The following is a 27,944-nucleotide window of genomic DNA, read 5'->3' on the forward strand; positions in this document are numbered from 1 at the left end:
GGAAAAGAAAAATTGTTTTATAATAACCATCCCCCAAAATAAATCATGATTATCCTTTAAAATTTCTTTTTTTAGATTTTATTCTGTATGTCTCTGTTTTGAGTTATTGTATATAACATTTTACATATTGATTTCCCAGCATAATCATTTCTGTCATTAAAAGTTTTCAAAAGTATAATTTTAATTACTATTTTATATTTCTTCACACTACTGTTCTCTAATTTACTGAACCGTTCCACAATTTTCATATACTTTGTTTCTGTTTTTTACTAATTTAAACAATATTAGGATAACATTTTAGTGTTTATAACTGCTCCATTTCATACTATTTGCCAAAAAATATCTTGAAAATTAGTTTTTTAAATAAAAAAATAAGAATATATTCAATATATTCCTGTGCAGAAAAGGATTACTATCCTTAGTAAAGCCTGCTTATAAGACTGACCCTTGGCTGGCATCTGAGAAGTCATATTTTAGGAGTGTTCCCACTACTCTTGAACAGATAAGAATAGCTCACAGTTCCTAAACTGTTTGTGCAAACAATATGGTTTATACAGAACACCTGCTTTCCTTCTGAGAGTCTGGCATTTTGGTACATGCTACGCAGAGCTCTAAGTGTCCAGTGAATTTCCCTGGTAGACAACATTTCATACATGTTATCGCAACTGATTAAAGGATTTTGCATGTTCTGTGTGACACTACTTACAGAGAATTCTTGGACACTTGCACCTGATTTTCTCCTGACTTGATTGTAAGGGACTTTTCCCCTGTGGTGGTTTTGGTTTGTATCTTTTCACTGTTAAAAAAGAAAAAGTCATAGCTGTGAATTTGACTGTATCCTGAGTACCATGAGCCAGTGCACATACTTCTTGCTGCACCGTGAATAATAAAGTCCTTTGTCTTTGATCCAGGAGCCTCATGTCTTAAATGCTAGCATCTACAAGACAGTAACAACTAACTTATTAGCTTATATTAATAAACAGGGTAAAATCAAATCCCAAACCTGACAGTTACACCCTCTAATACAATGTTGGAGTGGTAAGAATAGACATCTTGCCTTGTTCCTGATGCTAGGAGGAAAATACTCAGTATGTCACCATTAATATGATGTTAGCTATAGGTTTTTAGTTTGGGGATTTTTGGTGTTATTGAGCCTCTTGATTCATAAAGAAATTCCTAGGCCGGGGCGGTGGCGGCTCACGCCTGTAATCCTAGCTCTCTGGGAGGCCGAGGCGGGCGGATTGCTCAAGGTCAGGAGTTCAAAACCAGCCTGAGCAAGAGCGAGACCCCGTCTCTACTATAAATTAGTAGAGTCTTTACTAGATTAGTCTTTACTAGAAAGAAACTAATTGGCCAACTGATATATATATAAAAAAAATAATTAGCCGGGCATGGTGGCACATGCCTGTAGTCCCAGCTACTTGGGAGGCTGAGACAGAAGGATCGCTCGAGCCCAGGAGTTTGAGGTTGCTGTGAGCTAGGCTGACGCCACGGCACTCACTCTAGCCTGGGCAACAAAGCGAGACTCTGTCTCAAAAAAAAAAAGAAAATTCCTTTATATTCTTTATTTCCTAAGAGATTTTATCAGGAATTAATGTTGGATTTTCACAGGTTTTTTTCTGCAGCTATTGAGATTATCATATTTTTCTTTTTCAGTTTTTTTCTCTTTTAGTTTCTTCTTTTGTAGTCTATTACTATGTTGAATTAATTGATTGATTTTCAAATGTTAAGGTAGTCTTGCATTCCTGGAATAAATCTCACTATATCATAATGCAGCCTGCTTTTTATATATTGTTGGATTTGATATGCTAAAATGTTGTGTTTAGTATATCAAAGACAGTATCAAAACAATATCCCTCATCTTTGTTCAATGGGGGATATTGATCTTATTTTTGGTTCATTATGATGTCTTTGGTGAGTATCAAGGTAATGCTGGCCTCAGAATGAATTGGGAAGTATTTCTTCCTCTCCAATTTTATATAGTTTATATAAACTCTTTCAGGATTTATATCCTAGGGAAAAAAATTAGTATTATTTCCTCTTTAGACATTCGGTAGATTTACCAGTGAAGCTATCTGGACCTTTCTTTGTGGGAAGGGTTTTTTGAATTTTGTTTTGTTTTGTTTTGTTTTACTACAAATTTAATTGCATTAATAGTTATCACGCTGTTTGGTTATGTATATCTTCTTATGTGAGCTTTGGTAGTTTATATCTTGCAAGAATGCATTTATTTCATCTAAATTGTCAAACTTATTGGCATAAAACTTATGATATTACATTGTTAATCAATTTAATATCTGTAGAATTGGGGGTTCGGGGGGTTTTTTTGTTTTTGTTTTTGTTTTGTTTTGTTTTTGGTTTTTTTAAAGACAGAGTCTCTCTCTGTTGCCTGGGCTAGAGTGCCGTGGCGTCAGCCTAGCTCAGGGCAACCATAAACTCCTGGGCTCAAGTGATCCTCCTGCCTCAGCCTCCCAAGTGGTTGGGACTGCAGGTGTAAACTACCACACCCAACTAATTTTTTCTATTTTTAGTAGAGATGGGGTCTTGCTCTTGCTCAGACTCAAACTCCTGACCTCAAGTGTTCCTCCTGCCTCAGCTTCCCAGAGTGCTAGGATTACAGGTGTGAGCCACCATGCCCAGCCTAGAATTTATAATGATGTCACCTATTTCTAATTTGTATCTTCTCTCTTTTTTCCCTAAAGGTTTAACTTGATTGATTGATTGATTGATTGACAGGGTCTCACTCTGTCACCCGGGCTAGAATGCCATGGCACCATCCCAGCTCACTGCAACCTCAAACTCCTGGGCTCAAGTGATCCTCCTGTCTCAGCCTCCTGAGTAGCTGGGACCACAGGCACATGCCAGGACACTCAGCTAATTTTTCTATTTTCAGTAGAGACAGGGTTTTGCTCTTGCTCAGGCTGGTCTTGAACTCCTGACTTCAAGCAGTCCTCCCACCTGGGCCTCCCATAGTGCTAGGATTATAGGCGTCAGCCACAGTGGCCTACACACTCTAAGTTTTATTATCTCTTTTGTTCTAATTACTTTGATTTTATTTCCTCTTCTTTTTTCTAGTCTCTTAAGTTAAAAGTTTAATTTTTGCCTAGTTTTTTAAGCTGAGATAATCAATCTGAAATTTTTTTCTTTTCTAATATAGCATTTAGTTCAATGCATCTTCCTAAGTGCTACTTAGTGGCATCCCACAAATTTTAATTATGTTGCTTTTGCATTTTCATTCAGTTCAGGCTACTTAATAATTTTTCTTTTAATTTTTTTCTTTGACTCATGGTTTAAAAGTCTGCTATTTAATTTTCAATATTTAGGAGAATTTCTAGCTCTTTTTTGTTATTGACTTATAATATCATTGTGATCAGAAAACATATTTTGTATGGCTTGAATTATTTTAAATGTATTATTGTTAAGCTGGGATTGTTATATGACCCAAGTACGACATATCTTGGTAAATATTTCATGTTGACTTAAAAAGAATATATATTCTGCTGTTGTTCATGGAGTGTTCTATAAATATTAAGTCATTTTAGTTAATAGTGTCATTAAAGTCTTCTATATTTATAATTATTTTCATTCTACTTGTTCTGTCAGCTACTGAGAGAAGGATATTAAAGTCTATGACTGTAATTGTGGTTTTTCTATTTCACCTTACAGTTATATCAGTTTTTCCTTCATGTATTTTGAAGCTCTGTTATTAGACACATTAACCTTTAGGGTCATTATATTATCTTGATGATTTGATCCTTTTATCATTATTAACTGACCTTTTTTATCCCTGATAATATTATTTATAGTTTTTCTCTTATATCTGCTTTATCTGATATTAATATAGCCACTCCAACTTTATTCTGATTAAAATGATCATATTTCTTTTTTATTCCTTTACTTTTTTTATATTTAAAGTGGTTTCTTGTATGTGGCATTTAGTTGGATCTTGTTCTTTTATTCAATCTTACAATTTCTTCTTTTTAATTTGTATATTTAGATCATTTACATTTTATGTGTTCATTCATATGGTTGAGGTTTTGTGGTTTCTCCTTTTCCTTTTCTTTTTTTTTTTCTTCTTTTTTTTCTTTTTTTGAGACATGATCTCTCCCTGTGCCCAGGCTGGAATTCCTTGACATGATCATAGCTAACTGCAGGCTCAAATTCCTGGGCTCAGGTGATCCTCCCACCTCACCTTCTGAAGTAACCGGGATTGCACGTGCAGAGCCACTACACCGAGCTATATGGTTGGGTTTAAATCTACCATCTTGTTGTTTTCTGTATGTCCTATTTGTTCTTTCTTCCCTTTTGTTTTTTACCTTCTTTTGGGTGATTTTTCCTAATGCCATTTTATCTTCTTTTTTTTTAACTTATCAGCCATAACTAATTGATGTGTTTTTAAATGGTTGCTTTTGAGTTTATAATATACATCTTTAACTTATCACAGTTGACTGTTGAGTTATAGTATTTCTTTACTTATGGTGTAAGAACCTTACAAAAGTATATTTCTATTTCTCCCCTCTCAGCTGTTATATTATCATTGTCCTACATTTTACTTCCATATGTATTATAAATCTCACAATGTTATCATTTTTGCTTTAAATAGTCAATTATATTTTAAAGAGGCTGAGATTTTTTAAAGTCTTATATTTACTCATGTAGTTAACATCTTCAATGCTTTTCATTTCTTTGTGTCAATCCAAATTTTCGTCTGTTATTATGTTCCTTCTTCCTAAAAGATTTCTTTTAACCTTGCTACTGGTGATTATTTCTTTCAGCTTGTGTGTGTCTGAAAGATATGTTCACTGGAAATAGAATTCTAGGTTGACAATTTATTTTCTTTCAGTACTTTAAGGATGTTGCTCCATTGTCTTCTTGCTTCCATTGTTTCCAAAATGAAAGCTGCTGTCATCCTATGTTTGCTCCTATAGTCATGATTAGATTATGATGTACTTTCATGTCCTTTTTCGTGTTTCTTCTGCTTGGGATTCATTGAGCTTCTTGGATTTGTGAGTTTGTTGTTTTCATAAAATTTGAAACAATTTTGGTCATTATTTCTTCAAATTTTTTTCTATCTTTCCTTCTCTCCTCTCCTATAGGGACCCCAATTACATAATAGAATGCTTTAAGTTGTTCCAGAGCTCACTGATGCTCAGTTCTTCCCCCCCCCCCAGCTTTTGCTTCTCTTTGCATTTCATTTTGGATAATTTTTTTTTGGCATGCATTCAAGTTTATGTTTTCTATGTTTCTACTTAATATGTTCAAATGTTTCTTCTAGCTCCTTAACCATATGGAACATAGTTATGAAAAGTATTTTTCTATCCCTTTCTATTGTATTATCTGTGTCCTTTCTAATACTGTTTCTTTCCAGCTAACACCAAAAGAAAAATATGTTGTGTTCTGAATTTTTCATTATTTGATTACTAATACTATAAATAATATTTGTATAGAAACTTTTCTCTAAAATTAAATACACATAAGGGTAGATATGATGGACCCTTATGTAAGAGATACTGATACTAAATAGTATCTTCAAAATAGAATTTTAAACAGCCAATTTTCTCAGCATCTACTCAGAAATCAGAGGATATATAGTAATTCATATCTCACAAATAGGGATAGATATGATGGACCCTTATATAAGAGATACTGATAAATATACTAAATAGTATCTTCAGCCGGCGCGGTGGCTCACGCCTGTAATCCTAGCTCTCTGGGAGGCCGAGGCGGGCGGATTGCTCAAGGTCAGGAGTTCAAAACCAGCCTGAGCAAGAGCGAGACCCCGTCTCTACTATAAATAGAAAGAAATTAATTGGCCAACTGATATGTATATAAAAAAAAAAAATTAGCCGGGCATGGTGGCGCATGCCTGTAGTCCCAGCTACTCGGGAGGCTGAGGCAGAAGGATCTCTCAAGCCCAGGAGATTGAGGTTGCTGTGAGCTAGGCTGACGCCACGGCACTCACTCTAGCCTGGACAACAAAGCGAGACTCTGTCTCAAAAAAAATAAATAAATAAATAAATAAATAGTATCTTCAAAATAGAATTGCATACAGCCAATTTTATTAGCATCTACTCAAAAATCAAAGGATATATAGTAATTCATATCTCAGTGAAGATATTTCTTTTAATGGAAAACTGAGAAAGTAAGATCTGTCTCCTAATATTTTAAAATGTAATAAAGACATTAGATTTGGAAAATCTAAATTAAATGTTTCTCATTGGATTCTGTTTGAATTATTTATTATCTTGAATCCTATATTAACCATAAGCTATATTAGGCAATTTTTTATAAAGTACATATTAGTAAACTTGTTTTGAATTTCTACTGTGTGCAGAACAGCATACTGATTGCTCCTGGAGCATTCAAAACTCAGCTACAAGGCCGGGCGCGGTGGCTCACGCCTGTAATCCTAGCTCTCTGGGAGGCCGAGGCGGGCAGATGGCTCGAGGTCAGGAGTTCAAAACCAGCCTGAGCAAGAGCGAGACCCCGTCTCTACTATAAATAGAAAGAAATTAATTGGCCAACTGATATATATATAAAAAATTAGCCGGGCATGGTGGCGCATGCCTGTAGTCCCAGCTACTCGGGAGGCTGAGGCAGAAGGATCGCTCGAGCCCAGGAGTTTGAGGTTGCTGTGAGCTAGGCTGACGCCACGGCACTCACTCTAGCCTGGACAACAAAGCGAGACTCTGTCTCAAAAAAAAAAAAAACTCAGCTACAATACAAAATACAGACCTGCCCTCAAGGATCTGATGATATGTACAGGTTAGAGGAAAAACATGCACATGAAAGTACTAGAAAGTATAAGACCACATGTAAAATTATATGATACGTGCTATGTATGTAGTAAAAAGTGCAGTGTTAAGAATTCACCTGCAGACATGGTCATTCACATCTTTACTCTGAGCACTTTGGGAAGCTGAGGTGGGAGGACCACTGAGACCAGGAGTTTGAGATCAGCCTGGGGAACATAGCGAGACACTTTCTCTACAAAAAATTTTAAAATTAGCTAGTGTGGTAGTATGCATCTATAGTCCAGCTACTCAGGAGGCTGACACAGGAGGACTGCTTGAGTCTAGGAGTTCAAGGTTGCAGGGGGGCTATGATATTGCTACTCCACTCAAAAAAAAAACAAAAAAAAAAAAACAATTCACAGTGTTTCAGAGGGAGCTTTTTGGAGGAGATAATTTTTAAGATGAGTCTTAGAAGATACAGAAAAATGAATCAAGAGAAACTGTTGCAGTTTCTTGGGATCAGGAAATTGGCATTGAGGATTGGCTGGGAAGTATTTTGTTCATTCATTTAACATGTCTTTGAGCATCTGCCATGTGGCAGGCATTGAACAAGACATCTTTGCCCTGGTGGAGCTTCCATCTTGGTGGCAAGGCCACCTATAAATAAGTAATCACATAAATAAAAGAACAAGAGAAATAACTAAAAGTGATAATGGTACAGCAAAAAACTAGGGAGAAATGATAGTGAAGGATTGAGGAGGTTAGTTTAGATTGGATGTTCTTGGGAGGCCTCTCTTAGGAAATAATGTTTAAGCTGAGATCTGAATGACAAAAAGCAGCCAACTGTGTTGCGGGGTTGGGAGGGAGCATTCCAGGAAGAGGAAGCAACTCAGGCAAAGACCTGAGGAAGAAACTGCCTTAATGTTTCTGAGGAAGAGAATGAAGGCCTGCCCAGGTGATACATGGTGGATAAACAAGAGTGGTTGGAGGCAGACTGGTGTTACGAAAATATATGTGATGCATATATAAAGGTGCTTTGGATGCAAGTTCAACTAAACATATACAAACCTATAATTTTGTTTTAGGATTACCCATTCTTAAATTAAGGTTAGCCTAAAGTTGCCTCCTTACATATATTAAGTTTGGCCTAAAGGTTTCTCCATACATAGTGAACTGTAACCTAACTGGATGTGTAAACAGGCTATATTCTATTCTTGTACCAATCACTGACTTTCAGCCAATCAAAGACAGCCAGCTGTTCAAACTGTGTTCAGATAAGGCAAACCTGGTGCTATAAACCAGTCCAGCTGTTTCTGTACCTCACTTCCATTTTCTGTCCGTAAATCATCTCTGACCATGTGACTATTTTGAACCTACTTTGGTTTTGCGGAGGAAGCTGCCCAATTTGCAAATTGTTCTTTGCTCAATTAAACTGTTACGTTTAATTTGTCTAAAATTTTTCTTTTAACACTAGTTATTACTCTAGGACAGCTCATTCAGCAAATGTTATTGAGTACCGATTAAGTGCTAGCAGCTTTGCTAGACAAATCAGATACATGTGTATTGAGAGCTGAGCTGGAGACAAAGGCATAATCAGAACTGGAGCTGGGGCTTTGCTAAAGAAGCGATATAATTTTTGAAGGGATAAATAAGTCAGTGGGTAGATCGTGAAGATTTGTATTGGGGAGTTTGGAGTTAAAATAGTAAGCAGTAGGGGCCGGGCGTGGTGGCTCACGCCTGTAATCCTAGCACTTTGGGAGGCCGAGGCGGGCGGATTGCTCAAGGCCAGGAGTTCGAAACCAGCCTGAGCGAGACCCCGTCTCTACCAAAAATAGAAATAAATTAATTGACCAACTAAAAATATATATACAAAAAATTAGCCGGGCATGGTGGCGCATGCCTGTGGTCCCAGCTACTCGGGAGGCTGAGGCAGTAGGATCGCTGAGCCCCGGAGATTGAGGTTGCTGTGAGCCAGGCTGACGCCACGGCACTCACTCTAGCCTGGGCAACAAAGTGAGACTCTGTCTCAAAAAAAAAAAAAAAAAAAAATAGTAAGCAGCAGGAAATCACCATAGTATCTTATACAATGAGAAGATCTTTGATAAGGATTATTGTAGAAGCTGTGAGTAGGATAAATTGGAAGCCAAAGAAATTAAGAAGCAGAGAGACCAGCTGGAAGAACATTAAAATAAAACAGGTGTGAAGCAATAGACGAGATTGCTGGCAGTGGAAACAAGTGTAAGGCAACGGCCCAGGAGTTCAGCAGGTATCCTACTTCTCAACTTAAATGATTTACAATTTATGTCTCCTATTTTATTACTCTCTAATATGTTGTGGAATTAAGTCAATGTTCACCATCTTTTAACCTGTTCTTTACATATCACATCTTATTTTGGTGCTAAGTACCCTCTAAATAACATTTTCCCATAAAATATATTGCATTGCACAAAAATACAGCTAAAAATGTAATAGACAATAATTCAAAATATTGGGTATTTGTACAGGTTCATTTCATTCTTTTTGCAGAATATAGCATTTGTAGTCTGTCATGAGAGTCCATAAGCTAAAACTACCCAGCTGAGCCATCTGTGAATTCCTGACCCACAGAAATTGATATAATAAATGTTTATTATTGCTTTAAACCACTAAGTTTGGGATAATTTGTTATGCAGCAATAGATAACTAATGTACACTTCCATATCCCTTCCCATGTAACTGTAATGCCCTCCCACTGTGGGCAGGGTATATTTACCTATCCTTTAATGCCGGGCTCAGCCATTTGACTTGCTTTGGCCAGTAAGTCTCTATTGGCTCTATTGACTGGAGTCAAATAAAGTAATCAGGAGCTCTGTGGGGACTTAGGTCTAGGCCAAGCCTGATATTAGGAAGCTAGTTTGAGAAGTTTAGCTGGAGGCTTTTCTAGCCTGATGACCCAAGCCCTACCTTCCAGAGCTAGGAACTAGGAAGTACTGGAATGTCAACCCTTCCCAGGCTGGAATGAGCATAGGTTTGGTACATGGAGTTTCAGGAGCCATGTCAAGGCTGTTTATGAAGCACCTACAGTATTTTTTTTTAAGTTTTGTAATTCGTTAATCATCTTGTGAAAAATCTGCATAATTACCACAGACGAAATCATTGTTCCTTCTTTTATCTTTACTCCTTCTTTTTGCCAGCACCAACAGTATTGGCCTTTGCAGTCCCCCTGACTGTCCTGTCTTCATTCTCTTTTTAACATTCCTTTCATTGTTTGCTTGGGGTCTTTTTCTTCTCATCCAGGCCATGTCTTGCAAGTCTGTGTTTGGATTCACTTTTCTTTCTTTTTTTAAAATTTTATTTCAAGAAAATATGAACATTTTGGTTATATTTTATATCTTTGCCTCTCCCTAGCAAGGGTTAGAGGTATATGCCCTTCCCCTCCACCAAGCCAGTTGTCTTGCCACTACCAATGTGGGTTGAATCCAAATACAAAGATAACATCCGGTGAGGTTTTGTGTATTTTGGTGAGTTTTTCCCAAATTTCTGTCTCAGGTACTGTCACCATCCAAGGACAAAGGATTATCAGTGGCCATTTATTTCCACTGAAGTAGTCGGTTAGTCATGAACTTCCTGGTCCAGATAGTTACCCTGTCATTCATGATGGCAGTCAATCCTCTAGTAGCCAGAGAGGACTATAGTGTTTTTTATATGTAGATATTATTGTATATGTGTGCAAACTGAAGCACAGAATAATGGTGATGGAAGATCTAGGGCTTTGCAGAGTGTTCTCATAAAAATGGATGAAAGTGAGCAGAGGAGGTTGAATAGGGTGAGGGAATCAGGGAGTTTGAGTTCAAAGAAGCTAATTAACCCTACCAAAGTGGAAGGAAGTTCATATGGAAAGTTTCATTTTGTAGATAAGAATTAGATGAAATTTATTTATTTTTCCTTGAAGTTAAAAATATCCCAAGTATATATACATGTAAAAGCTGATTTTTAAAAAACAAACAAAAAACCTATATTTTAGGAATGTTAAAAGTGAAACAATGAGTACTGTATAAAAGCCTTAAGATACTCAGGGGTGTATTTCATTGGTCCATTTACTCACAACCTGTCCCTCACATTGTGCCTAAGTTTTGTATTAATGAGCTAATAAACCATGCCATGTCATGTTTTATTGTTTGCTGGGCATCTGTTCAAGCTCATATCACTCACAAACCCAAGACATTGAAGATGCTGGTGGTGGTGATAATAAATACATATAATTTTACTAGCATCCTTTTTTCATAAAGTAGACACACTCATAAATCATTTGTTGCAAATAAAAATGTTGAATTTATTCAGATTTAAAGACTATTAAGAGAAGCTAAAATGGTTGTTTTAATTATGAAGTGTATCAAGCATACAAAGGTATATATGGTAGATATGTATAGTGTAAAGGAGACAAATAAAATAAAATACCTAGGTACCTGCAACTACATCTAAGAAATAGTACTGGCTAGTACTCACAGGTGGCTCACACCTGTAATCCTAGCACTCTGGGAGGCTGAGGTGGGAGGATTGCTTGAGGTCAGGAGTTCAAGACCAGCCTGAGCAAGAGCAAGACCCCCGTCTCTACTAAAAATAGAAAAAATTAGCCACACATGGTGGCACATACCTGTGGTCCCAGCTACTTAGGAGGCTGGGGTAGGAGTATCGCTTGAGCCCAGGACTTTGAGATTGTAGTGAGCTATGATGACGCCCAGGGCAACAGAATGAGACCTTGTTTAAAAAACAAAAACAAAAAAAAAAAAAACTATATTTTTTAATCCACAAAATGTTTTTATTTGAAGGAGGTTCAAAAGCAGCAAATGTATTGTGAAGTAAACATATTAGAAATTAAATCAAATATAGGAGTATTAGATTAAATATTCAAAGGTGGTGAAGTGAAGGTTGATACAGATATTAAGAAGGCAGAAAAACCACTGGTGACTGAGAAAGCTCAGTGTATGTATAATGGCCCTTTTGATTAAGTAGACCCGCAAGTTTAGAGTGGATCTGGTTGGTGAATGTTTTTATTTATTAAATGTTTAAATTTAATTTATACACCATTTGGAGGTCACTCACTGACAACTATCACAGCAAAACATCTTAAAAGGCAGTTTATTTGCCTGAGAGATAAAACATCATGATTAGGCATGTAAATTGTTTAATAGAATACCATTCTGACCAAAGGACAAGAATAAAACATTTAGAAAATGAAACCCAAGCCTTCAATTACCATCTGTCTATATTCCAGTACGTCCCAACTTTTATTTCCACCCTGGATCACTCCTGAGCTGTAGAGGTAAGTATTTATTTAGCTGCTAACTCAATATTTCCACTTGGAGGTCTTAAGCCATCTCAGACTCAGCACATCTAAGACCAGATGTATGATCTTTCTTTCCAAAACCATATCCCATTGTTCTCTATCTTCACAAAAAGCATCACCATTCATCCAGATTTTCAAGTAGAAACTTATGAATCATCCTTAATACTTCTGTTCCTTACCAGGGTCACCCTGGTGGCTGTCTTCCTTCATCTCCTGTATCTCTGCCTTAGCCTGAAGCGTAACTGGGAGGGAGCAGAGAAAGCAGTTGTTCTCCTGAGCACTCTGTTTAAAAGTAGACTATGGTGCTTAAAAAACAAAAAGGTCAGAAATTCTTTGACAGCCCCACCCCCAGCCTCCCATCCAGTGGGAGGGATTCATGTCCGTTTCCCTTGAACATTAGTGAGCTTGTGAGCACCTCAACCAAGAGGTGGTAGAATTGGTATGGTAGAATTGGTAGAAGTGCCACTACGTGGCTTCTCTGACTGGGTCATAAAAGGCTCTCTTGTAATTCTCACTCTCTTGAAACACTTCCTCTGTATGCCCTCTCTCAGAGCCTAGCTACCATGTTGTGATAAGCCACCTGGAGACACCATGAGTAAGGCTCCAGTCATCAGTCCCAGATAGCCTGATTGATGGGTGAGTGAATAGCCATCTTAGTGGAAGTAGATCCCTTGTAACTCAGCTGTTCCATCCCCTAGGCGGTGAAATCATCCCCAGCTCTTGGAATCATCTATGGCTTTTCTGGTCTTCTGGTCTTCCCAACTAAAGACGTCATGGGCAGGCCAGGCGTGGTGGCTCCCGCCTGTAATCCTAGCTCTCTGGGAGGCCGAGGCAGGCGGATCGTTTGAGTTCAGGAGTTTGAAACCAACCTGAGCAAGAGCAAGACCCCGTCTCTACTTTAAATAGAAAGAAATTACTTGGCCAACTAACATATGTATAGAAAAAATTAGCCGAGCATGGTGGTGCATGCCTGTAGTCACAGTTACTCTGGAGGCTGAGGCAGCAGGATTGCTTGAGCCCAGGAGTTTGAGGTTGCTGTGAGCTAGGCTGACGCCATGGCACTCACTCTAGCCTGGGCAACAAAGTGAGACTCTGTCTCAAAAAAAAAAAAAAAGACGTCATGGGCAAAGATAAGCTCTCTTCACTGTGCCCCTTCTGAATTCCTACCCACAGAATCTGTGGATACAATAAAATGGTGGTTGTTATTGCCACTGAGTTTTGGTTTGGTTTGTTATGCAGAAATAGATAAACCAGAATATGGATCTTCTTAACAAATTTTAAGGCAGTATGTTAACATGCTGGTTGTTAAGACCAGTTTGAAAAGATGTGGGAGGAACAATATAAATATGCTCTCAAAACATCACTGCTTGATCCTAAGCTGTATAGAGAAGGTAGTTCTATCAGTCAGCTTGGATAGCCATAAACAACAGAAATTGTTTTCTAACATTTCTGTAGGCTGAAAGTCCAAGATGAAGGTTCCAGCCAATTCAGTTCCTAGTGAAGACTCTCTTCCAGATTGCGGATAGCTGCCTTTCACTGTGTCTTCACATGGCAGAGAAAGAGACTGTGAGCAAGCTCTTTGGTGCCTAAAAATAATTAATGACACTAGATAAGCATACTATTCCTATTCAATGAGGGCCTCACCCTTATGACCTCATCTAACCTTAATTACTTCCTTGCCCCAAATACAGCCACACTGGGGATTAGGGCTTTAACATATGAATTTTGGGAGGACATACACAGACATTCATGACAGCAGTCGAGCAATATTTGTTTATGCCCTCGTTCCCCTCTCCTGTCAATGGCACAGGCTGCAGCCTGGCTTTTCCCCATGCCTGCTCACCCTGGCTGCCCTTTCACATGGCCCAAGATGCCATCATCTCTTGCCTGAGCTACTCCAAGTAACCTCCTCCTTCATCTCCAATCCTCCCATCCCTCCCCTGTTCTCCACACTGCCAAGAATATCAAAGTGCTAATTTGATGATGCTGTGTCTCCTTTTCTACCCCTGTGACATCTCATTACTCTTAGAGAAAAGACCAAAACTCTGAAAGTGATCCAAAAGATCCTACATAGTCTGACCTCAGTTTGTCCCTTCAGCCTCACCCTCACTGTCTCATGTCAGCCCCAATAGCTTTCTCTCGTTCCTTGGACATGCCACTCTCCTTCATGTATGCAATCCGCGCAGCCTGGAGCAACTTCTTCGTCTTTTTTACTACTTACCCATTATTCATCCTTCCTATGTCAGCACAAGTGTCACTTCCTCAGGGAAGCCATCCCCCTAAACCCCAGTCTCAGTCAGCTTCTTTTATTCCATGCTGTCATAGAAGTATGTTCTTTTTCCCCATTGAAAGCATCTCAGTTTGTAATTATTTATTTGTGTGGTTATCTGATTGTTTGGCTTCCCCACTAAACTATAAGAACTATGAGAGGAAGGATTCTGGTTTTGATCATTGGCACAAGGACCTAGAACAATGCATTCTACATAGAAGATACTCAGTGAATCTTTAACAAGTCAACAAATGGAGAAATACAAATAACTAATCAATGAAATGTCATCCCAAGTTTAAATGAAATGTTACTTTTTACTTGTTAACCTCACAACTAGAATAATAATTCTATTCAATGGCGAGACAGTCTCAAGCCAGGTTGGTTAGTGTGCACATCAGAAGAACTTTTCTAGGAAAAAATTTGGCAGAATGTTTTAAGAAACTTTACAATATTCAGATTTTTGGACCCAATAATTCCAATTATAGACTTCATCTGTAGTAGCCAGCCTCCAAGATCACTCCCAACGAACTTCACCTCCTAGTATTCCTTGTGTAATCCCTTCCTACTTTGTTCTAGGGTTGATCTGTCTGGCCAATAGTATACAGTAGAAGTGATAGCATGTCGCTTCCAAGATTAGGTTATAAGAGATTGTGAAGCTTCCCTCTTGGATGTGTTCTTACCCTTAGATCACTGGCTCTGGAAGAACCCAGCTGCCATGTCATGGGAGCAGCCCTGTGGAGTGGCTGGTATGGCAAGGAACTAAAGCCTATTGCCAGCAACCTCCTGAGTGAGCTTGGGGACTCGCTTTGTAGGACTACAGCCCTGGCTAACAGCTTGACTATAACCTTGAGCCAAAACCAACCAGCTGAGCCATTCTTGGGTTCCTGATCCTCTGAAACTGAAATAATAGATGTTTGTTGTTTTAAGATGCTAAGTCTTTGGGTAATGTGTATTGTAGCAGTAGATAATAAATAGACTGTTCATGTTGGCGTATCTGGGCTTCCTATAGTGTAACTATTTTTCATCTAAAGGAGTGAATTCATTGAAATGCTTTCAGCGGCCAAAAATGGAAAACCCAATTAAATAGACATGAAGGTAAGGAAATATATTTTACTCTGACCGAATATGCAAAAGTAGGCAAGCGTCAGGGGATCGTTATCATGGGATGATATCGAGGTTTTCTCTGTCTCTCTGCTCTGCCTCCTTAGTGTTGTGTTTATTATCAGGCTGGTAGCAGTTTGGCTACAGTAGCCCTCAGTTTATCTCAGCAAGACAGAGCAACATCCAGAGGAAACAACTCTCTCTTCTACCTGAGTCTCTCTCCTAGGAGCTCACTGGTTGACTTCCTTATATCTCATAGGCTAGAATCAGACTACGTACCCATTCTTAAATTCATCATTGGCAGGAGTAGTGAATACTTGAACGTAATTAGGGTTTTGTTAATGAGGCGGGAGAGCAGAGAAATGGGTCCTGGGTGAGCAACTGTCCTGTCCACAATAAGGAGCAATTTTGTTTCACTTCTTTTTTTTTTTTTTTTTTTAAGAGATGGGGGTCTCACTATATTGCCCAGGCTGGGCTTGAACAATTCTCCTACCTTGGCTTCCTGAGTAGCTGGGACTACAGGCATAAGCCACTATGCCTGGCTAATTGTTTAAAATTATTTTTTAGTTGTTTCCCTTTTTGAGCAGCTTATATTGTTCTTGCTTCTCAATCCCCACTAGCTACCACTTTGCCTCATCCCTGGTCACCTAGAATATAGCATTCAGCCCATCTAAATTGCACATGTAATCATGTCTTTTCCTGCTGAAGGCAGTTTCCTAGCACCTAAATGATAAAGTGCAAAGCTCTGGGCCTCTTACCCACCTGGCTAATCTTGTCTTTCTTCACCTACTTATCCCGCTGTATGTTTAACCAACATAGAACTTGTATGGATACCCCAAAGTCATCCCCTACCGTATCCTCCTGGCTAGTTCCAGTTTATTGATCAGAGCCTGTCTTGATAAAACTCTTCACTCCCTTCTGTAAGCATAGATCTCTTTTCACATACTCAACTGCTCTATAATTATTTACTGTTTCTCCCCTGCTGAACTTCTCCTAAAGGTCAAGGAGTAATGCCTAACTCCCACAGTGCCTGACATATAGTAAGCACACAAAAAAAATCTGTTGAACTACATCAGCTGCACATTTATAGTATGCCAAGCACCAGCCTACTGTGCATTTTAAAGCAGGCCAAGTTTCTCTTTGGTGCTTTCCAGTTTGTTCATCTCAAAGAATTTAGTTATTTTCTTCTGCCCTTACTGTTCAATCCATCCTAAAACTATCTGCTGCCCTCTAGCTGTTCAAAGCTTACCCCATCCCGGCATGCCACCATGGTGGTATGAAGGATTCCTGCTGTTTTATTTCTCCATCATGACCCCTTATCAGCATGGTTGTTCTCACGGTGGGGAGGACAGGAAGGGGCTGCCCAGCCCTAACCCAAAGAATTCATATATTTTTATTTTTTATTTTTATTGTTTAGAGACTGGTCTCACTGTGTCACCCAGGCTGGAGTACAGTGGCACAGTCATAGCTCACTGCAGCCTTGAACTCCTAGGCTCAAGAGATCCTACTACTTCAGCCTCCCAAGTTGCTGGGACTACAGGCACAGGCCACCACACCTGGATAATTATTATTATTATTATTATTATTATTTTGTACATACGGGAGTCTCACTATATTGCCCTGGCTAAATTCCTAGATTTCAAAATTCCTTGGCAACCCTTCTCTCTAATTTGTGAGTAAAGTTTTAACAGCTCTATGTATTGTACAGAAGCATTTTTATTTATTTATTTATTTTTTTTTTTTTTTGAGACAGAGTCTCACTTTGTTGCCCGGGCTAGAGTGAGTGCCGTGGCGTCAGCCTAGCTCACAGCAACCTCAGTCTCCTGGGCTCAAGCGATCCTCCTGCCTCAGCCTCCCAAGTAGCTGAGCCTACAGGCATGCGCCACCATGCCTGGCTAATTTTTTTTCTATATATGTTTTTAGTTGGTCAATTAATTTCTTTCTATTTTTAGTAGAGATGTGGTCTCGCTCTTGCTCAGGCTGGTTTCGAACTCCTGACTTGAGCAATCCTCCTGCCTCGGCCTCCCAGAGTGCTAGGATTACAGGTGTGAGCCACCACTCCTGGCCCAGAAGCATTTTTTAAAACAGCCTTTAGTAATACACATTCATCAAATCTTATCAGTTTCTCTTCTGTGCTTTACATGGATAGAAAGCTTCCAGATACAGCACCTACTTTACTATCTCCTTTGTGACTGCATTATAAATCAAAGCAAATTACTTCATCCTGTTAGATGATGATGTTAAAATATTATACTTTTCCCCTGCCGCAGGATTCCTGAAAAAATACTTATGATATCTCCTGTTTCTATTCTTGTTACTTACATGCTCTAGACTCTTGAATCTCTTCAATGGATATTATTAAAAGCCTTAATTTATAAGCTTAAATGCTTTTTTTGATACATAGATGAAATATGTCATTCACTCTTAAACACAACCTACTTTTAAACCATAAAAGATGTTAAGTATTGCATGTGTTTCTATTTTGTGTTAAGCAAAATGGAATCCAATTGCTATACATCTGAGACTCATCTCTGCCACTTACTAGTGTCTGATCTTGGTCAAAATACTTTCTTGAAACATTACCTATTAAATGGTAGTAATGATACTTAATATTTTTGAGGGCTGATATAATAAAAAATGTGAAAGTTTCATCATGTACTGAGCTACCAGGAAATATTAGATTTGATTTTTCTCCTTGCTTCCTTCTGATTCTCAAACGTAGAGATTTACCGAAAATTTCCTATACTTTTTTTTCTTAAATAAGGTTGGTAAACTGTTGCAGTTGTTTTGTTTAACTTCTCAAAGTAGTTGAAAAGGGCAATTGGAACCAAACATTGAGAATGGTGAAATGGGGCATTAAAGAAATGTGGTCCAGGCCGGGTGCAGTGGCTCACGTCTGTAATCCTAGCACTCTGGGAGGCCGAGGCGGGTGAATTGCTTGAGATCAGGAGTTCGAAACCAGCCTGAGCAAGAGCGAGACCCTGTCTCTACTATAAATAGAAAGAAATTAATTGGCCAACTAGTATATATAGAAAAAATCAGCCGGGCATGGTGGTGCATGCCTGTAGTCCCAGCTACTCGGGAGGCTGAGGCAGAAGGATCACTTGAGCCCAGGAGTTTGAGGTTGCTGTGAGCTAGGCTGATGCCATGGCACTCACTCTAGCCTAGGCAACACAGCCAGACTCTGTCTCAAAAAAAAAAAAAGGAAAAGAAATATGGTCTGTTATCCAACACAAATTTAGGTTGCAATTATAAGGACAGTGGCCAAGAACATGAATCTAAAGTAGGAAGCATGAAAATAGGAAACATTTGCATTTTAAAAAGTGCTTAAAAAAAAAAAAAGTACAGGTAGGCCTACACAGAGTCTCACACCTATAATCCTAGCACTTTGGGAGGCTGAGGCCAGGCCAAGAAGGGAAGATTGCTTGAGGCCAAGAGTTTAATACCAGCCTGGGCAATAGCAAGGCCCCATCTCTACAAAAAAAAAAAAAAACTTAGCCAGGCATGATGGCACACACCTATAGTCCCAGCTTCTCAGGAGTCAGAGGTAAGAGGATCATTTGAGCCCAGGAGTTTGAGGTTGCAGTGAGCTATGGTGACGCCACTGCACTCCAGCCTGGGCAACAGAGTAAGGCCCTGTCTCAAAAAAAAAAGTACAGGTAGCCACCTTCATAATTTCCAAAACACTTCTCTTCTGATGATATGAAAAGTGGCAGTTTGACTTGGCATGTTCTAGTTGGGGCTTTGACATCTTCCTGGGCCAATTAGTTTGCCCTTGTTCTATGACCATGGACCAGACTTTTAATCCTGAAAATCCCATTGTTATAAATTCACTTTGGTCTCATGTGACTAGATATGTACAAAATCACCACCATTAGAAAAGCAACTCAAAGTACATGTCTCCCAGACAATAAAGGCATGGAACAGCATATTATATCTGACCAAAACCACCAGTGCCACTATCAAGGGCAGACATGACCTTGCAAACTTTAGTTTCTTTCCCCATGTTATTTGAACCAGACTTACTTGAGAAAAAATGTCATGTGACAATGAGGCTTACATTTTTTAAAATTAATATACTTTTTTCTGATAGTCATTTGATAAGACATTATCATATATTACCTTTCTGAAAAAAAGGAAATCCTATCAAAAATAAATGTTAGCCAGGTGTCATGGCCCACAGCTGTAGACCTAGCTACTCAGGAGGCTAAGGCAAAAGTATTACTTCCGGGCCCAGGAGTTCAAGGCTGCAGTGAGCTACGAGCACACCACTATACCCCCAGCCTGGGTGACAGAGCTGTCTCTAAAAAAAAAAAAGTTAATGTTCACTGAATGTATCCTCCTTTTATGTTTAATAAATTATCAGTAAATCTGCACATATGTAAGTTGTTGCTGTAAGTATATCTAAATCTCATGTTCTCTGACTACATTCATTCATTTCATACCAATTCTATATATCTGATATGTGAAGATACTGCTTTGTGGTTATAATGTGGTTATCATACTAGTTTCTTGGTATTTTACAATTGACATTACCTTTTCCTTTGTAATAGAGCATGCTCTCTTAGTATTAATACATATGTGGCAAGCCGATGGAAATGAATGGAGGGATTTTGTTTCATTAGTAACCAAGTTTGCAATAGATAATAACTTAATGTTCAGGGAATAAAATTTCTGATTAACTTAGGAACAGAATTATTAACTTATGGTCCAATTAACTTATGGCAGTAGATTTCAGGGGACTATAAATTAATTGTTTCTTGGTTATCTGAATCTTCTAATTTTTTTCCAGTGATCGTGTATTACTTGCATAATTTAAAATGTAAAAATGGTGAATAATAAAAGGTCTTAATCACAATAAGAAATATATAATGAATAAAACTGAATCTTTGTTAATTGGAGATCCTGCAATTATTATTCTGAAATAGATCTATACATTCTATATTTAGATATCTATATTTATGTATTTATATCTATATATATTGATATATTTACATACATTTTGTCCCTGGACTGTGTACTTCTTGAGGATAGCCTATTTATTAATCTTCATATCTATTAATATATTCCTTTCCAGAAAACCTGACCCATAATAGAAACCTTAATATAATGCTTGTATGAATAAATGAGGATGGTGTACAAAAAGTTGAGAGTCATAAAATTTTTTAAAATGTTAATTTAAGCATCTGAGACCAAGAAACATAAAATATCATACTTGTTAGCTTTTTTTTTTCTTAACATATCATAAAATTCACCCATTTTAAGCCTACAATACAATGATTTTTAGTAACTTTACCGAGTGATGCAACCAAACATCACCGTAAGTCAGTTTTAGGACATTTTCACACAAACCCCTGCTAAGGTCCCTCATACCCATTTACAGTTCCCACCCCAGCCCTCGGCAATCACCAATCTACATTTCATATAAATGGAATCATACAAAATGTGTGGTCTCTTGTGTCTGGCTTCTTTCACTTAGTGTAATGTTTTTGTTCATCCATGGCATAGCATGTGTTAGTAGTTCTTTCTTTTTGTTGCTGAATAGCATAGCATTGTATGGATATATCTACCAATAACTTTGAAAATCAAAGAAAAGGCCAGGGGCAGGTGGCTCACACCTGTAATCCTAGCACTCTGGGAGGCCAAGGCAGGAGGATTGCTCAAGGTCAGGAGTTCAAAACCAGCCTGAGCAAGAGCAAGACCCCCATCTCTACTAAAAATAGAAAGAAATTAATTGGCCAACTAAATATATAGAAAAAATTAGCCAGGCATGATGGCACATGCCTGTAGTCCCAGCTACTCAGGAGGCTGAGGCAGGAGGATTGCTTGAGCCCAGGAGTTTGAGGTTCCTGTGAGTTAAGCTGATGCCACGGCACTCTAGCCCAGGCAACAGAGTGAGACTCTGTCTAAAAAAAAAAAAAGAAAATTAAAGAAAAAACATACCCAACTACTTAATAAATATAATATATAACCACAATTCTATTTGTGTAGCAAACATTTGTTGAAACTTAAATATGGCCTAAGTGTAAAAAATATAAAGGTGACTAAGACCAGGTCAGTGAAGCAGATATATAAACAATCATACAATTAGTAGCAAATTAAGTGCTATGTTGTAATATAAATAAGGGAATATTAGTCTAAAGAGGAAAATATTTGTGGGAGTATTTCCAAGGAAGTGATATTTGGACTGGATATGTTCAATTTACTGGACAGGGAATGGAAGGAAACAGTATTCCCTTAGAAGAGAATAATATTTTAAAATTCACACAAGTGTGAAAGTACGTATTTTATTCAAGAAGCAGCAAATTTTCCTATGTAATTGAAATGAGGACCTCAAAGGGGATATTTTGTGTAGGAGATGGGACTAGAAGTATTGCTTGCTTCCAGAAAAGGGAACACTTTTGAATGCTTTGCGATAGAGTTTATCTTGATTCTTTGGGCAGTAGAGAGGCATTAAAGGAGAATTATTTCAATTCTTTATTATGACTAGTTAGGAAGAATAAAGGAAAGTGGGAAAAAGAGGGAGAGAGATACCAAAAGAAAAATTCAACACATATTTTTTGCACACTGTATTAGGTGCTGATTCTTCAGCAAAGGACAAAACAAAGTCTTTGTTTTCATGGAGCTTATATTCTAGTAAAGGAGACAAACAATAAGCCAAATAAACAATAAATAAATATGACGGTTCCTGTAATATCAAGGAAAAAAGGTTTAAAGCAAGGTAAAGAGACAGGAAATAATGGGGGGTGGAGGTGGACTATTAAAGATGAGTTTAATTTTGAGCAGAGAACCAAAAGCAGTGAAGAATCTAACTATGCAAACATCCAGGGAAAGTGGGTGACGGAATACCAAGTACAGAAGCTTTAAGGAAGAGATGCCTGGGATGTTGGAGAAACAGCCAGAGGCCATTGTGGTTCTGGCTTATGTTTTTAAAGGATCCCCCTGGCAGCTGGGTCGATGATACACTGTAACCTTTGTCTAAGTCAAATAAAATACATGGAGACAAATCTCTAAATTTCACATTTTATTTGGGAAGAAATAATTATAATTTGGGGCATACAAACACACCATGTGGCCTTTGGGATATTCGAAGAACAAACTAAAGGTTGTAAATTTTATAAAAAAGAGAAATGTTATGTGTTACTCTTTGAGAAAGTTCATTGGCACTAGTAAGGTTCTTGGAAGCTGGCAAGTTTTGATTGGTGAGTGATGGTAAAATTAGTTGCAAGCAGGCAGTTTCAGCAGCCAGACTTACAAAGAATTGTGCTTTTGGAGCAATTTTATGTGTCCTGAGTGTTTTTTCCTCTGGCTTCTGGACTCTGTTTTAGTTGCATGTGACAAGAACGATCTAATTCATATAATCAGCTTTCACACTTTATACATATTTCATTTCATGTGTGTGTAGGTTTATCATTCGGGTTAATTCCTGGATGTGGGATTGTTGGGTCACAGGGCAAGTACACTTGCAATTTCAAGAGATGTGAAATTATAGCCAGTTTCCACTTCCACCAGCCATATTTGAGAGGCCTATTTCTTCACTGCCTTGCCAACACCAAGAGGGACATTTTTGGAGAGGTGGGAATTCTTTATTATCGATTGGAAGTCACTAAATCAAGATGTTGGCAGGGTTGCATTCCTTCCGGAGGTTCTGGGGGGAAATTCATTTTCTTGCGTTTTCTGGTTTCTACCTTCAGTCCTTGGCTTGTGGCCAATCTTCTCCATCTTCAAATCGAGCAGCACAGCATCTTTCAGTCTCTCTCTCCTCTGTTACTGTGTTCCCTTTTATGACTCTCACCCTGCCTCCTTCTCATGAGAACCCTTGTGATAACATTGGGCCCACCCAGTTAATCTGGGATAATCCCCCTGGGGATTTCAAGATTGTGAATTTGAACAAATCTGCAAAGTTCCTGTTGCCATGTAAGGTAAGATTCACCGGTTCCAAGGATTAGGATGTAGACATCTTCCAGGGGGGTTGTGCACTGTTAGCCTACCACAGGGAGATTTGCAATTTGTCTATGATAGAAAATGCAAATTAGTTTCCTCTTTGTCCTTTGTCTTCTAACATTGGTTAGAAGGTTTTGTGGTTGTTCCTTTTGCTGGGTTTTTTTGTTTTTCGTTTTTTGCCATTTGGAGTTTATCATGGTAAATGATATGAAATGCAGATCAGACTTTATTTTTTCCAGATAGCCATTTAGTTATACCAGCACCATTTACTGAAAAGTCTTAACTTTTCCCTAAAATGTAATAAACTCCTATATATACTTTGGTTGCTTTCTGGACTTTCTATTTTGTTCCATAGTCTGTCTGCATTAAAAGTACATATTTTTTAAATTACTGAGGCTTTATAGTATGTTATTATATCTGGTGGGGCTAGACAAAATTTGTTCTCAGTAGCCACCCTTCCTCCAATACACAAATATGTATTGCTTTTCTTTTCCAAGATTTTCCTAGCCTTGTTTGTTTATTTTTTTCTACATAAACTTTAGTTTGCTTTGTTTCAGGGGGAAAAAAGGTGGTGTTAGTTTTATTGGAGTAATGCTGTGAGGTTAGATCTTACTATCTTTAATATGATAGGTCTTTATATTCATTTAAGTTCCTTTTGTTCCTTCAATAGTATTTTTATCATTTTCTTCATATCAGTTTTATACATTTCTAAGTTTATTCTTAGATTTTTAATCTTTATTTTTGTATACACAATAGAAGAAAATACCCTATTATAATACTTTCTGATTAGTTTTTATGTATGAAAGCTATAGTTAGTACATTTATTATCTTAATTATAAATTAATTGTAGATACTGCTACTTTATTGAATTATCTTCTTCTTTTCTTTCTTTCTTTTTCTTTTTCTTTTTTCTTTTTTTTTTTTTTTTTGAGATAGAGTCTCACTTTGTTGCCTGGGCTAGAGTGCCCTGGCATCAGCCCAGCTCACAGCAACCTCAAACTCCTGGGCTCAAGCAATCCTTCAGCCTCAGCCTCCCGAGTAGCTGGGACTACAGTCATGTGCCACCATGCCCAGCTAATTTTTTCTCTATATTTTTAGTTGGCCAATTAATTTCTTTCTATTTATAGTAGAGACGAGGTCTCGCTCTTGCTCAGGCTGGTCTCGAACTCCTGAGCTCAAGCAATCCTCCTGCGTTGGCCTCCCAGAGTGCTAGGATTACAGGCGTGAGCCACCACAATTATATCATCTTCAAATAGTGATAAACTCTTCCTTTCTCTAGTTTTATAAATCTGTCCTTTTCTTGTCTCTTCCATTACATTCTTAAATAGAAGTGGCACTTTGTGTATCTCTGTCTTACTCCTGACATTAGCGAGAAAAGCTCATATTTTCTGACTTGGGCTGATACACACATACACATATACCCCTATCATATTAAAGAAATGCACATCAGTTCCTATTTTATTCAGGGTTTTTTTTTCTCATCAAGAATTGAGGCAGAGGGGTGGGGAGTGTAGAAAAAAAAGATTGAGAGTTGAATTTTGTCAAATGCCTCTTTAGTATATATGGAGAGATAATACAGTTTTTCTTAGGTTTATTAATATGGAATATTAACCTTTCACATTTTAAAATATATTCTCAGTTTTCTGAAATTAAATGTTATAATTTATACTTAATGTTTTGTCAAGTAGGTCTATGTTTGTGCCCTGTTTCTCTCCTGTGTGGCTTTTGTATCATTGCCCAATGCTATGTTGCATATTTACAACTATTGCCATAAGTGGAACTTTCTTTTTGTTCAGAGGCTTAATAAAATTAAGATGATGTTTTTTTTTTTTGAGACAGAGTTTGTTGCCCAGGCTAGGGTGAGTGCCATGGCGTCAGCCCAGCTCACAGCAACCTCAAACTCCTGGGCTCAAGCAATCTTCCTGCCTCAGCCTCCTGAGTAGCTGGGACTACAGGCATGCGCCACCATGCCCAGCTAATTTTATATATATATATATATATATATATATATATATATATATATATATATATATATTTTTTTTTTTTTTTTTTTTTAGTTGGCCAATTAGTTTCTTTCGATTTTTTTTAGTAGAGACGAGGTCTCGCTGAGGCTGGTTTTGAACTCCTGACCTCAAGCAATCTGCCTGCCTCGGCCTCCCAGAGTGCTAGAATTACAGGCGTGAGCCACCACGCCTGGCCTAAGATGATAATTTGATTTGATCAGTGGGCTGAAGATTCCCCTCAACATGGCAAAAGGGGTGAGGCTAAATGTGAGCTGACCTTTTAATGGTCCATCCCTATTTAAGTTTTCTTAATATTTTTTATTTTGTCCTTAAGTAATGGTGAAAAAAAATGATTATGGGATGAGGGGCAAGAAGAAAAGTGTTTGGGTTAATTAATCCTTCTGGATGGATTCTAGTTAGTTTGACATTTCAAAGAAACACCATAAAATCAACATTGTTTTATGTTTATTTCCTTATTCCTGTCCTTAGAGAGCCCACAGTCTAGCACCAGCTGTTTAAGGTTGAGCACTTGAACTATGGCTAGTGATGTGTTATAAGTGTAAAATACACACTGATCTCATAAAAAGAATTCTAAATATCTCATTAATAATTCTTATATTGATTACATGTTGAAATGATATTTGGATATACTGGGATAGACAAAAATGTCATTAAGATTAATTTCACCTGTTTTCACTTTTTTGCTGTGACCACTAGAAAATTTTACATTGCACATATAGCTTACATTATATTTCCATTGGCCAGCACTGGTTCCAGAGATAGTCATTTTGTATATACTTATAGATACCACAATGATGTTCATAATTTAAAAAGATGAAATTAAATAAACTACAGTTATATCCTTATGACCTTGTTTCTTATGAGAATAAACTTTCTTGAAGACTGTATTAATCATTCTCCAGTATAATGGGTTACCTCCTCTCTGGTTTTTCTTTTTAACTGTTTATGAGATCATGTCATTATACCCTTGACATTTTCATGTAAGTTAAACGCAATAGGCTTCTTGTGGGCCGGGCGAGGTGGCTCACGCCTGTAATCCTAGCACTCTGGGAGGCTGAGGTGGGAGGATTGCTCAAGGTCAGGAGTTCAAAACCAGCCTGAGCAATAGTGAGACCCCATCTCTACTAAAAATAGAAAGAAATTAATTGGCCATCTAAAAATATATAGAAAAAATTAGCCGGGCATGGTGACGCATCCCTGTAGTCCTAGCTACTCGGGAGGCTGAGGCAGAAGGATTGCTTGAGCCCCGGAGTTTGAAGTTGCTGTGAGCTAGGCTCATGCCACAGCACTCTAGCCTGGGCAACAGAGCCAGACTCTGTCTAAAAAAAAAAAAAAAAAAAAATAGGCTTCTTGTGTTTTGAAATACCAACACCCAAGAACTGATGTGAATAAAGAAGGGAGTTAGTTAAGAGGTGTAAGTTTCTTTTTGCCTTCTCCTATAGAATATATTTTAATAGAAGTTCCCTTGCTTAGAATAAACTTTGCTTTAACATTTCTTTCATCTCTTCTGAGTCTTGTAGTCAGAAAAAAAATTTCTTTCACTTTTTCCTCATTACCCTAAAAAAGAAGTCTCCCCCTACCCCGATTCTTCTTAGGTAGAACTGAGGTTCATCATCTTTTTAGTTCTATCATGTTGCAATAGCCTGAGTATTTTCTGAATAGTTCATTTCTTACTCTTTTATTCTTCAAAAACAGAAACAATTATATTACCCCTAAAGCCTTTTTTATTTTGGCTTTTGTTACATTTTTAGGAAACTTATATCACAGATGATATTGGAATATCAACTTGGAAGGAGAAGACTTTTCTCTCCCATGGTGCCTTACTAGCAAAGAGCTGCCAAGCTGCAATGGAATTAGCAAAGCATGATGCTGAGGTTCAGGATATGGCATTTCAGTATGGGAAGCACATGGCCATGAGTCATAAGGTATTTGCACACCCTTTATCTTTTTCCAGTAGTTAAATAGCTAAAATGATATATGAGAAACATTTTACCATTTAATAAGCTGCTTTTATATCTTAAAAAATGTTTATTGTGTGCTTAAAATCTATCAGTCATAGATGGTGATTGTTATATAACATAAACAGTATGATTGGCTAAACTGTATAATTCTGACAGAAGGCTATAGCTTGCTTACACCATAGTTGTGATGTTTGTCTTTTCTTACTGCCTGAAAGGGTGCTTGAGAGAACTCTTGCGAGTTATTGAATAATATGTAATATTGCCATTCACAGAAGGGAAGAATATTTGTTATTTTTGTTACAGTTTCCTTATAGATCTTTATGTTAGACAAATTATGGAAAGTTGATGAAATTTAGAAATATACTGAGCAAAATTGAAGCTGTAATTCTCATAACCAATTCTTTTATAATTTTCATATTCAATTCTTTTGAATGGACATACAAATTAATTATTATTATGAATGAAGTATAAAATGTCCAAAAATTAGCTGGCATGTTGTTGCTTCTACATATATGTAATTTTAAAATGGAATTTAATCCGAAGGAAATAAGTCACTTAAAAAACCAAAAAAATGGAATTTAATAT

General features: G+C 37.6%; 1 protein-coding gene across 3 annotated transcripts in view; it reads left to right on the forward strand.

The window, feature by feature from the left end:
* The window catches only part of PDSS2 (decaprenyl diphosphate synthase subunit 2), a 242,489-nt gene that overhangs the window by 167,183 nt on the left and 47,362 nt on the right, over positions 1-27,944 (forward strand). For all 3 annotated transcript variants that reach the window (XM_076003083.1, XM_012753148.3, XM_012753145.3), the window contains one exon: positions 27,150-27,323. In XM_076003083.1, coding sequence (XP_075859198.1) covers positions 27,150-27,323 — 174 coding nt within the window. The remainder of the gene's footprint in view (positions 1-27,149; positions 27,324-27,944) is intronic.

This window comes from Microcebus murinus, chromosome 5 (genome assembly GCF_040939455.1).
Source record: "Microcebus murinus isolate Inina chromosome 5, M.murinus_Inina_mat1.0, whole genome shotgun sequence".
NCBI classification, from domain to species: Eukaryota; Metazoa; Chordata; class Mammalia; order Primates; family Cheirogaleidae; genus Microcebus; species Microcebus murinus.